Genomic DNA, 13,545 nt, shown 5'->3' with positions numbered 1-13,545 from the left:
TGTAACCTCCAGACCACGTGGCCCTTGCCATCTGTCCAACTGATGGACTAACTCTTAGAACTTCTGGTCCTTGCCATCTGCCCTGTAGCTGAACTCTCATCTGTGTTGTCTCTCCTAATTGCAATGTCAAGTCCTTGAGAACAGAGGTTGTCCCAACTTTTTTGTTTGTTTTCCCCCTCTGCTTAACACATAGTAAGTACTTAATAAATGGTTTTCCAGTCATTTATTCAATCAGAGGACAGGTAGAGACCCATATTGTGCCTTGATTCATGATGCTCCTGCATTTCCTTCTTTCATCTTTTCACCTATTCAAATCCTATCTAGCCTTCAAAGCTCAACTGTGATCCTACTCCCTGGGTGAAGTCTTCCCAAGCTCACTCTCCCCAAAAATGTTCTTCCCTTGTTTCTGAATTCTGTTTCTTGCTTCCTCCTGCTTGGAATCTTCTCTCTGTTTCCTGTATCCTTAGCTAAATTCTACCTGTCATTCAAAGCCAAAATTGTCCATGAAGTCATTTAACGACTCCCTTCTCAAACCTTTGGGAACACTGATTATCTATAATATTGATTTGATGTTGAGCTTTTGCTTTGTAGTGTATCAGTTCTATCTCCTTGACCAATTAGGAGGTAATGGAAGGAACAGTGAATATGGAGTCACAAGACTTGGATTTGAATCCAAACCAAGTGGTTTCTGCACCATTTAAGGTCTTCAAAAAAGCAGAGGCTGGATGACTGTTCACTTGCTGAGTGCAGTAGGCTAACACCAATTGGGCATCCATGCTAAGTCTAGCACCAATATGGTGATTCTCTGGGAATGGGAGCCATCAGTCTGCCTTAGAAGTGGTGAACTAGCCCAGGTTGGAAATGGAGCAGGTCGAAAATCTCATGTTGATCCATGGAGAGACTGGGTTCACAATAGGCTGCTCTACTTCTAGCCTACATGAGATAGGAGATCCAGTCTCAAAAAGGAAGATGCTAGGTGGCACGACCCTGACCCTAGAGTCAGGAAGACCTCAGTTTAAATCCAGCCTCAGATACACGCTAGCTGTGTGACCTTGGACAAGTCACTTAGCCCCCAGAAACAACAAAAAAAGAATATGATAGGAGAAACTTCTGCTTGAGTACAGGTTGAACTAGACAGCCTCCAAGGTCCCATCTAATTCTGAGTTTCTATAATTTTGTGGCATGACCTAGAGTCAAGTCCTGACTCCATTATGGCACTGATGGTGCCACCCTGGGTAAATCATTTAATGGTCAGTGCCCCAGGCAGCTCTCTATAGTAAGTGAGGGATGGGTTACTCTTGTGTTTGTGGAAGCCGCTTCCACCCTGGGAGTGTCTTGAACCAGTGAAATCATAGTTCTAGAACCAAGATCATCAAACCAAAATTACCTATTGGGTCCTGGACAAGTCAACTCCCTGTTCTGGATCTCAGTTTTCCCACATATAAAACAAAGGGTTTAAATCCAATTAGTCATGCACATATATGTATGTGTGTGTATATATAACATATATATATAAACAGACATACATACTCATGTATACTATGTTCCAGACACTTTGCTAAGCCCTGGGAATGCAAAACACAATCCCTACCCCCAAGGAATTCCTAATTAACTGAATTATATATTATACTCAATTTGAGTGTCTGTGTATACACACACATATATACATATGTGTGTATTTGTGTGCACAGATATATGTTTTGTATATTTGTATATGTTACATATACATAAATGTGTTTCTACCTTATGTACACATATATACACCTAGCTAGAATTGGGTACGGTGTGTGTGTACATATAGCACATAACCATACATACATATACGTACATATGTATATGCACGTGTGTGTGCTCATTTCTAGCTCTAAATCTTCAGACCCTTCTCAGAGGTGTCCAGTACTTAACACAGGAGGCTCTCAAAGTATGTTTACTGAGAAAGGTGATGATGCTAAAGAGTGAATCTCTGGGGCACAAGGTGAGCCTTTTCTCCCTTGTACAACAACACCCCGTGCTTGTAAACAGAGTGCAGTAACTTTCCCTCCCACCCTGGAGCCCCTAGGCATTCTCCCTCCACTCCACAAGCCAAGGTACCCCCATGGTGCAGGGCATGCCGCTCCGGGGTGCTGTCTCCACACACCACTCACAACTTTTGTGGAGGGACACTACTCTGGAATTGAAATTTTTTTTAAATAACCTTCTCCCCCTCTGCCCCCCGCCAAGTTTTGCAGAGGGATCTTAGCCCAAGACAAACACATCTCCAAACAGCTAGCTTCTGTGAGAGCCAAGTTACTTATTAACAAGAGCACAAATAGGTCAACATTGACCTAGATTGCATATGCCTTTAGAATTGAGGTCCTGTCAATTTCAGGCCCTTCCCCTTTAACTCCCCACCACCTCTGCCCCCCAGGGAAAGCAGGAATCAAATGTTCTATTGAACTGAAGGTATACTCTGTGCACTTACTCAAAACAACCCCCCTTTTCTGCAAATGTCATAGTAACCCATAAGAAGCAGAGCCCAGAAGGCAGAAAGATGGTCATTTGGTAACAACAATATTTTGTATTTGCTACAGTAAATAGACTATGAATCATATAATGTCTGAAACCTTTGAGAATAGTTCCTTCAGTCTTCCCTCCCATTCCCACCCCATTATACATATGAAAAAACTGAGACCCAGAAAGGGAAGTAAGTGCCTTGTCTAATGCCACATAGTGTGGGTGGCAGATCAGGAACTAGAAGAGGATTTTTTAATAACCCCACTCCCAGTCCCACTGAGCTTTCTGGGGGCATCCTTTCATCGAATAACAAAAAAAGGGGAAAGTGATAGTTTTCTACCTGACTGGCACAAAACGAGAATATCAATTACTTAAAGCCTCAGTTTCTCCCTCAATATGCCTTTTCTGAGAGTCCTCATGGGTCAGGGTTCTAGCCTCCGATTCACCGACTTTGTAAATAACAAATACATTATTATTTGTGCCCCAGAAGGCTCTCAAGAAAAGTTGACGTGACTAGTAAAAGGAGGCAGTCATTTACCAAATACATTGCTCAAACAACATCTTTTTGTGATTCTTTTCTTTTTTTCTGTCACTACAAATTTCTGTCTACTCCGTGATCAGTACTGCTAAAAGTCATTATTATGAATTAAGCTTTCAAGAAACATAATTATAAAACCTCCTATTTCTATCACACTTTGAAGTCTACAAAGTACTTTTCCTACCATCCCATGAAGTAGAGACTATAAGATATTTTTATTTTCATCTTACAAATGAGGAAACTGAGGTTCAGAGAGGTGATTCAAACTTTTAGAGTCATAGATTTTAGAGTGGAGAAGAAATAGAGATGATCTAATCCAACTTCTCTCATATTAAAGATGAGGAAACTGAGACCCAGAAATGCTATCAGGCTTTTACAGTCATTGGACGGTAAGGAGCAGAATGGGAATTTTGAAGCCAAATTCTCTGATTATACATCTGGGGCTGACAAAAAGTTAGAAAGTCCTTTAATGCAGGAAGGGTTCCATTATACATACATATTATACACATATCATATATATATATACACACACACACATATTATATACACACACATATTATATATACACACATATACATACAAACATACACACACACACATATATATATATATGAAACATACACACCCATACATTACATATATCAGCCAAGAGTTCTCTCTTGGAGAGACTCACAAACTCCTTAGGGAAATGGACCAATTAAAAATACACATTCATTGTCTCAAGTACTGCTATTGTGTTCAAGAGGGCACTACTTAGAGCAAAAACCAGAGAAAACTTAGCCGGTCACTCACCTGAGTTGGTGGGGAGCACTCGCAGGTTCTCAAACTCTAACATCGTGTAAGAAGAGTCCAGGGACACGCTACTATAATCTGGCATATCCATATCCATTATGGTTTCATGAAGTTTCATGATCACCTGTCGAGAGTCTGGGCTGAGGCTGCAACAGGCAGGTGTCAATCACAGCTAATGTCTAGTCAGAGGAAAACGCCGGCCTTAGGCCTCCCAAATGACAAATCATTATCTAGCTCCCTCCCTTCCTCTGGCCTGGCCTCCCCTCCCCTCCTAGAAAGAGACCAGAGGGAAGACAAGCCTGATTGTTTCTCTTTCCATCTTCCTAGCATATTCTACCTGAGTATTGGTGTCTCCTTGGGATTATGTGATGGTGATAAGTAAGTCAACTTGGGCTGTATCCTTGGTTCAATACAATGCCCTTTATGACTAAGCCCTAAAGGAACAGCCCTTGACCCCACAGTGTGTGGGCAGACAAACCTTGCCTTTCTCTCTTCCGCCAGAGCATCCTCCTGGGTAGCCAAGTAGGTGGGTGCTGGGGGAAGAACCAGAGGGGGCAACATTGGTTTTTATTTCTGTATACCCTGGGATTTTGACTTTCTTCCCACTGAATCTGTCAATGAGCTTTATCATAAGTAGAATCAGAAGTTAAATTATTTCACTGACGTTGTGAAGGTTTTAAAATGCTGGTCCATATCCTTATGTGACAATACTGTTGATAGGCTAATAAAAGTATAATTCCTAGATGGATATGATAGAGCCTTTCCCCCTTCAAACAGTGCATGGTCACATCTGTGCATGGTCACATGAAAGGTCATAGAATATTTTTTTGAAAAATCCACAAGAAGCTAAGTAGTCAGAGCTACAAGGGACTTCAGCGATCATTTACTCTGATCTCTCTTTCTCTCACTCTTTCTCTCGCTCTTCTCTCTCTCTCTTCTCTCTCTCTCTCTCTCTCTCTCTCTCTCTCTCTCTCTCTCTCTCTCTCTCTCTCTCTCTCTCTCTCTCTCTCTCTCTCTCTCTCTCTCTCTCCTTCACTCTCTCCTCTCTCTGTGGTATCTCTCTCTCTAATTATCTGTCTGTAGCTAGGTGGCACAGTGGATAGAGCACAAGGTTTAGAACCAAGAAGACTTTTCTTCCTGAGTTTGAATTTTGCTTCAGACACTTCTAGCTGTGTGACCCAGGGCAAATCACGTCACCCTGTTTATCTCAGTTTTCTCATTTGCAAAATGAACTGGAGAAGGAAACAGCAAACCACTCCTATATTTTTTGTCAAGAAAACCCCCCAAAATGGGATCATGAAGAGTCAGACATGACTGATATGACAGAACAACAATACATTTCAGAGAGAAGATTCAAACCCTCTTATTGGTCTTGGCTGCTCTGCTCCCCTGACTCCAAATGTATAGAATGGTACATGCAAATCTTCAACTTGGAGTACTCTATATCTACGTATAGATGCATATAAATATGTACACACATCTATATATGTATCTATATCTATCTGTACACAGCTAGGAAGTATTTGAGGCTGGGTTGGAAGTCAGGTCTTCCTGACTCCATGCCCAACATTCCATCCACCATGTCACCTAGCTGCACTGGGAACACAATCAGTGCTAAAAAAAAAAAAATGCTTGTAATTCGGTTAATTTTATACAGTATCTATCCCCTCTCCCTTCCAGAGACCCAAGTAGCCAACAACCTGTGAAATGGGTGCTACTGTTACTCTTATTTTATAGCCGAAGAAACTAAGCCTTGAGAGATGTTAACCACGATTACATTGTAGCTAGTCAGGTGTGTGAAGCAGGATTTGGACTCAGGACTTTCTGACTGGGAGTCTAGCATTCTGCACCATCTAACTGCTTTAACTGATGAATGGCAGAACAGGTAAATGACAAGCAAGTGACAGAGGCTGGATTTTAACCCATGTCTTCTGCCTGGAAGTTGTGGGTTTCTACAAACACAATTGCTGGGGATTGAACACATGACTTTGTTTCCAGTGACACAGTGTTCTAGGCCCCCATCAATATCAGTTTCCACAGAGCCAAGTCCCAGTTCTGGTTCTGCCATGAATAATTCAGAAGCTCCCTTGGTGAGATAAGAATTTATGCTCTGGACTTTGCCCCAATGCTTCCAGCAGTACCAACCCCATTCACCTCAGTATCTGATCTGGAACCCTGACGTCACTAGGACAATACTTGCTGCTTCATATCGACTGGTCCCATTTCTGAGAGTACCTAAGGAAAGCTGACACAGGACCACAGGATGTAGTAACCCATCTTCATGACCTTGACATACCAGAGGAGAGGGAAACCATTGCTTGTATTTATGCCATATCATGACATGCAGACAGGAAAGGTTGTCAGCAAGATAGGGCCACCAGGGAAAAATTAATTGATAGACTCTAGACTTCTTGTCATCTCCCATCCAGCTTGTATCTTTCTTGCATGTATATAGTTGTTAACAAGTTGTCTTCCTCATTAAGATATGAATTCTTTGATAGCAAGGACTGTTTTTGGGGGGAGGTCTCTCTTTGTAACCCCAAAGCTTAGCACAGTGCCTGGTATGTAGTGGACACTAATAAAGACTTGTTGACTGACGAAGGGATTGGGTGTGGGTGTAGAAAAGGTGGATTCATTAATGGGACAAACACTAGCTATAGATTCTAAGAACCTGGCTTTAAATTTGCATTTTGCTATTTCCAATGTGGGTCCTTGGCTGAGTTTTGTCTCTGGGCCTCAATTCCCTCCCACATAAAATGAATGAGGGGGTGGGACTGGGAAGAACTAGAAATCAGGAGTGGGGAACCTGAGGCCTCAAGGCCACATATGACCCCCTAGATTCTCAAGTGTAGCCCTTTGACTGAATCCAAGCTTCACAGAATAATACCTTTGATAAAAGGATTTGTTCTGTAAAACTTGGATTCAGTCAAAAGGCCTCACCCAAAGACCTAGAAGGCCACATGTGACCTCAAGGCCTCAGGTTCCCCACCCCCTGTCTAGTCCCTAGATCGTCTTGAAGGTCCCTTCCAGTCCTAGCTTCCAAAAACCCATTAAACCCAAATGACCAAGCTGTTGGCATCCTAATCACCAAATTATGCCAGTCAGTTGGTCAGAAAACATTTATTAAGCACCTACTGATTGCCAGGTACTGGGCTAAGTGCTGGCGATATAAAGAGGCAAGGTAAGTCCCTGCCCTTAAGAAACTCCCAGAAAATGGTGGGTAGATGTGCTACAATGTTCAAAGAAGGTAGATACCCTCTTCTTTCACTAATTTTAGAGATCTTCCAAGAAGGGGGGTCATAGTCCAAACTTGTGATTTCATTGGTGTAGGGAACTCTCAGTGAGCAAAAGTCCTCCACTGATGCACATCAGCTCCTGTTTTATAACTTAGAGCATTAGAACACCGAGAAATTAAATGACTTGCCCGGGGTCACATAATTGGTATATATCAGAGGCAGGGTTTCAACCCAGATTTTCTGAACTCTGAGGTCAACTGTCTATCCACTAGGCTATATTGTTTCTTAGGAGAAGAAGCTAGAGAAGAATAATAACCCAATAGGGAAAATATTAAGATGGCACATGAGAAATTAAGGGAAGCACATTCTTGGGAATTGAATGATGGGGATTGGAAGGGAGTTTTGGTTGATCCCTCTTACCTCATCCCTGTCCTTATAATTCTCAGATGTTGGGCCTCATGTAGATATGACCACATCTGACTGAACCAAAACTGTTCTTCCTCCCTCCTCTCCCTCCCTTCTTTCCTCCCTTCCTTCCTTCTTTTCTTCCTTCCTTCCTTTCTTCCTGTCTTCCTTCCTTCCTTCCTTCTTTCCTTCCTTCCTTTCTTTCCTTATTTTACCCAAGTTATCAGTACAGTGGATACTCATGGGCTCAATCTCAATATTGACCAGCAAAGAAGTATGAATGTGTTAGGTCACTTGAGGTCACAGATTAATCCAGAAGAAGTAGTGAAAAGAGCAACAGAAGGTTCCCTGTGGGAGGAACATTGGATTTCGAGTCAGAAAATGTGGATCTGAATCTTTGCTCTGACACCTACCTACTGGTTGTATAAACTTGGGCAGGTTATTTAGCCTTTTATTCACAAGTTTCCTCATCTGTTAAATGGAGGAGCTGAACTAGATCGGGTCATCAAAGTCCATTCCAGAGCTGGATCCCATGAACAAAAATATCTCTGTTTGTGAAAGGTGAGTTTGGTCAATGGCTAAGAACAATCTGTGATTTTCCATTTATGTCCTAAAATGGCTTTCTCTACAAGAAGACAACCCCTTTTCTACCAGTGGCTTTGGAGAGCTGAAGTGTTCCATGCTCCAAGTGCCCTGAGTGCCATCTTGGTCCCTGGTGTTTCACTAGATTCTTGGAATTCAAGCATTTCCATTGAGAGGGCTCTGAGGGACTCAACTGCATGAATGTGTTGGTCCTTATGGAGGGCTGGTTGGGAAATGTGGATGAACTTTGTTCCTTAGTGACACCCCCAGTTTTGTGAAAGATAAGGTGGTCAGACCATTAAGGCTGTAAATGATAACTGTATAAAAGTAGGCACACCCTGCTCCAGTGTCAATATCATAAACTTTACTTGTCACCAGGAATAATGAGAAATATGTAACTGATATTTGGGTGGGGAAGTAAATTTCCCTCTCACGCTTCACCACACTTGCCTAAAATGTTTGCTCTAATATATATCTAGTCTTTTTGGAAAAAAAATATTTTCAACAGTATGAACCATCCTTGGTTTGCGAAATTCAAATGTTATTTGGTTTACAATTACTGTTGGCTTCTCTCAGATGTACTCTTCCTTCAAAATACCTTATTTTTGGCCAGTCATGGTGGTACATGCTTGTCATCCCTGCTAATAGGGAGGCTGGGGCTGGTGGATCACTTGAGCTCAGGGGTACTGAGTTTCAGTGGGTTAAGTTGATTGATGTCCATATGAAGTCAAACAATAATACAGAAATCCCCCAAGAGCAAGGGCCTAAGGAGGGTGGAATCAACTCAGACTGGAAAAACAGGTCCATATTCCTGTGCTTTTCAGTATTGAGATTGAGCCCATGAATGGTCACTGTACTTCTAGCTGGGTAAAATAGAGAAAGGAAGAAAAAGAGAAAGAAAGCAAGAGAGACAGAAAGAAGAGAGAGAGAGAGAGAGAGAGAGAGAGAGAGAAAGAAAGGAAGAAAGAAAGAATGAAAGAAGGAAAGAAAGGAAGGAAGAAAAGGAGGAAGGGAGGGAGGAGGGAAGGAAGGGAGAGGAAAAAGGAACAAAGGAAGGGAAGGAGGGTGGGAGGAAGAAAGAAAAGAGAAAAAGAAAGAAAGAGAAGAGAGGAAGGATGAAAGGAAGTAAGGAAGGGAGGGAGGGAGAGAAGTAAGAAGGGAGGGAATAAAGTAAAGAAGGAAGGATTGAAGAAAAGAGATGAAAAAAGGGTTTGTTTTCATCTTTTTTCCCCATTTCCACTAAATAACCTGTTGATTGATTGACTATAGGAGCTCCAAGGTTTTTGTCTTTGGACCTCTATTCTGTTGGATTGAAATATTCAACATTTCATCATTGGTTTGGATGAAGGCGAAGAAGCAATCCTTACCAAATTTTCAAATTACACAAATTTCAGAGGATTATCTAAAAGATTGTATGATGAGGTAAGAATACATGAACTCAATTAGATAGAATTATAGGACAAATTCAATGAGATTTAATATGGATAAAAGTAAGGTCCTATGTTTGGGTTCAAGCAATTAATTTCACAAGTGGAAGATGGGTGATTGGTGACTGTACCTTGTGAACATTGTGTGTGATGTTAATCTTGAGAAGGAAAGAAGGAAGACAGAAGGCATTTAATAAGTAAGCACCTATGAGCCAAATGCTTTACGAATATGAACTCACTTGATCTTTATGACAGCCTTGGGAGGTAGGTGCAGTCATTATCTCCACTTTACTGTTGAGGAAACTGAGGCAAGCAGAAGTTAAGTGACTTGCCCAAGGTCACACAGCTAGTAAGTACCTGAGGCTGGATTTGAACTCAGCACCCCAGGCCCAGCACTCTACTCATTGCCCTGTCCAGCTGCAGGAAGAAACCTGTAGGACATGATCATTGCCTCTAAGTTTTTGCAGAGCTCTCATCTGGAAGAAACATTTGACTCATTCTGTTTGGTGTAAGGAGTCTGGAAAGGAAGGAGGGGACCAGGTATCATATGATCATAGACAGAGAATCAGGTGAGGTTGTAAAAAGGAGTTACCTACAGACAAATGTAAGTTTGATTTAAAGAAAACTTTACAATGTTTAGAAACATCCCAAAGTAGAAGGGGCTGTCTTGGGACGTACTATAATATATATATATATATATAATCCCTTGCTTGCAAAAGGTGGCTTGTGACCCACTTGTTGGGGTCACCCAGATACAGGTAGGTGACATGGTAGGTAGAACACTGAACCTGGAGTCAGGAAAACCTGAGTTCAAACCCTGCCTCAGGTACATACTAGCTATGTGACTCAGCAAGATTTTTAACTTATGTTTGCCTTAGTTTCCTCATTTGTAAAATGGAGGTAATATTACCTATGTCCCAGAGTTGTTGTAAGGATCAGATGAGATCATATTTGTAAGGAGCTTTCAAACCTTAAAGTGCCATACATTGTGGTTTGCCCTTCATTCTTGAAGAGGACCATGATGACTTGCAAGTGAATTGGATTTAAATGAGGCAGGGCTGTGCAAAGTCGCCAGCCTCACTTTCTCCTCTGCCGCTGTCTTGGTCTAGTGGGCAGAGATAGATCAGGAGGACTGGAAATGGCCCTCAAAGCACCATATAAATGCTATCAAGAAAGAAGATTGTAGAAAGGGTTCTTGGGTAGTTACAGTTTGGACAGCGAGGTTTCTTCCACTTAGCGAACAAGTATTCATTCAGCTTCTACTTTATGGCAGACGCTGCGCTGAGTCATAAATACAAAGAAAGGCAAAAATGTGGCCCCTGCCTTTGAGGAGCTCACATTGTAATGGAGGGAGGAGGAGACAACATGCAAGATATTGTACATACAACATATATGCAGTCTAAAGGCAAGTAATCTCAGAGGGATGGCACTGGATGGGGAGGGGAGACCCTGAAAGGCCTCCTGCAGAAGGGAGGAATTGAACTGAGTTTTGAAGGAAGCCAGGGAAGCCAGGAGGTAAAGGTGAGGAGGAAGAAGTTTCCAGAAATGGGGAGCAGCCAGTACAAAAATACTGATGAATAATAATCACAGCAATAACTAACATTTATAAAGTACTTACTATGTGTCAGGCGATCTCACTATGTCTCATGACAACTCTGGGAGGTGGATGCTTTTCTTATCCCCATTTTACAAATGAAGAAACTGAGGCAAACAGAGATTAAGTGACTTGCCTTAGGTCATACGGCTAGTTAGTATCTGAACCTGCATTTGAATTCAGATCTTTCTCACTCTAGGTTCAGCACTCTATCCAGTAGGAGATGGAATGTCATATGCAAAGAACAGCAAGGTATGACTGAATCATAGAGCATGTACAGGGGAGAGAAGTGGAAAAAGTGGGAAGGTCTAGGTTGTGAAGGGCTTTGAAAGCCAAATAGGATTTTGCATTCAATCCTAGAGGTAATAGGGATTGTTGTTTCTACTTCAGAGAGGACCCTGATGCCAAGAAGGTGATGCTATGACATGCAATTGAATTGGATTTAAGTGAAGGAGAGCTGTGCCAACTCACCAGCCTCACTCTCTCCTGCAGAGCCTGTGGGGGAAAGAAGAAGGGACATGGTCAGATCTACTTTTTTGGAAAAATCACTTTGGCAACTAAGTGGGGGTTGGATTGGGGTGGAGAGAAATTGAGAAAATAGACCAGCTCGAAATTTATTTGCATGAGGAGTGTTGTAATGAGGACAGGCACCAGGCAGGTGACTGTGAGAGCGGAGAAAGGGGGATGTAAAGGAGAGGTATTGCTTTGGTAACAGATTAGATATGGGGGGGAGGGTGAAAGGGAGGAGTAAAGAAGATACTCAAGGTGGGAGGCTGAGTAGGAAGCTGGTAGTGACCTGGTGAAGAGGGAAGTTCTAAAGAGGGGAAAGGATAGGAGGAGGGAGAAAGATAAAGCATTCAGAGCATGGTGGTGCCATCCATAGCAATGGGAATGTTAAAGGAAGCTATCTCAAGGGAGAAGGGGATATTTCTGCTTTTGAACATGCTGAGTTTGCAGTGACAAGATGACGTCCAAATGGAGATGATAATTTCCATGTATATGATGCTGTGAAGTCTGGGATATGCAGCAGGTAGTTTGAAGTATACACTAGAACTAGGAAAAGATAAAATCTGAAAATTGAGACTGCAATCATTCTCATGGTAGAGAGAATAGAGGAGGATCATTTTGCAAACCATGAAAGTTTATGGAGAGAAGAGGGCCTGGAAGAGCATCTAAAGGTAGGAAGCAGAAAGAGAAGCCAGTAACAGAAAAGAGGAGTAAATCAGAGAGGTAGGGGGAGTGGGACTTGTGGAAGGAGTGTCCAGTGCCATGGATGGCAAGTGTGAAATCAAATAAAGGACTCAGTGAGGATAAACATTGGATAAGATGCCTCGTGTGACCTTTGAGAGTGCCATCCCCAAAGAAGAGCCATCAGAGTTCCAGAGTTCAGGAGGGAAGAGAGTTATAAGGTTGGCAAGGGTAAAGAATACATTGGCACAGAAACTGGCATTGAAAAGAGTGTACAGCACAAGGGGCCGTCCAAGCCACGGACTTACAAGATGGGGGAGACCTCTGTGTGAGTGAAGGACCCTTTGTGACAGGAGGGGGACCTAATGATGCTCCAGAGATAAGATAATAAGCACAGGAGAAAAGTGGAGTAGCTAGCGGATCAGGATGGGGGAGGAGGGGAGTAGCTGGGCAGAATGGACACCAGGCTCCCTCCCTAGGCAAGCTATGGCAAGAATGGAGGAGAAAAGGGTTAGGTTTGGGCTGGGGAGTGGGGAGGGTGTGGACAAGAGAGAAATTTTTTTCCTTTTACAATTTTATCAAAGGACAGTGCTGGAGAGGAGCCCTTTATCTGTTTCATTTATTTTTGAAAATCTTCCTCAAACAGACAGCATGAGGATATTGGGTAATAGTGCATATTGGTAAATGTTTCACAATCAGCTCTCCAAAACAGAATGTACACAGGACATACTTTTAAAGTTAATTTGCATTATTAACATTTTCTCCAACACTTTCTTAAATCTACAGTCAACAGAACAAAATAAGCCCTAATCTGTCTTATCTGTTGATTTCCAAGGTATGAATACACTGAAAACTTAACCATCAACTCTTTTCAAAAGTTTCATTTCATTTTTTTGGTGAAAACCTTTTCTATATTAGCCATGTTGCAAAAAGAAACAAGAAAAATAAAGTGAAAAAATATGTTTCAATCTGCACTCAGTTCATTAGTTCTATCTCTGGAAGTAGCTAGAATTTTTCATCATGATTTCTTTGGAATTGTCTTGGATCATTGTAAACAATCAATTCTTGAGCCAGCTCCAGCTGCTTCTGATGAGGCTGGATAATTGCTCTCTCTCTCTCTCTCTCTCTCTCTCTCTCTCTCTCTCTCTCTCTCTCTCTCTCTCTCTCTCTCTCTCTCTCTCTCTCTCTCCCTCTCCCCCTCCCCTGTCTCTCCCTATTTCTGTCTCCTCTGTCTCTCTTTATGTTTGTGTCTCCATATTTCTGTGTCTGTCTTTCTCTCTGTCTGCCTGC

The 13,545-nt window shown here is 42.1% G+C and overlaps 1 protein-coding gene across 1 annotated transcript in view; it reads right to left on the bottom strand.

Moving 5' to 3' along the window:
* Positions 1–4,087, bottom strand: part of LOC140521306 (hepatocyte nuclear factor 4-beta-like) — a 68,617-nt gene extending 64,530 nt beyond the window's left edge. Inside the window, exon 1 of the mRNA XM_072636220.1 lies at positions 3,824–4,087. Within this exon, the coding sequence (XP_072492321.1) occupies positions 3,824–3,941 (118 nt within the window). The 5' untranslated portion in view covers positions 3,942–4,087. The remainder of the gene's footprint in view (positions 1–3,823) is intronic.
* Between the last annotated feature and the right edge of the window lie 9,458 nt (positions 4,088–13,545).

Source organism: Notamacropus eugenii, chromosome 1 (genome assembly GCF_028372415.1).
Source record: "Notamacropus eugenii isolate mMacEug1 chromosome 1, mMacEug1.pri_v2, whole genome shotgun sequence".
Classification (NCBI taxonomy): domain Eukaryota; kingdom Metazoa; phylum Chordata; class Mammalia; order Diprotodontia; family Macropodidae; genus Notamacropus; species Notamacropus eugenii.
This window is presented reverse-complemented; position numbering and strand designations above follow the sequence as displayed.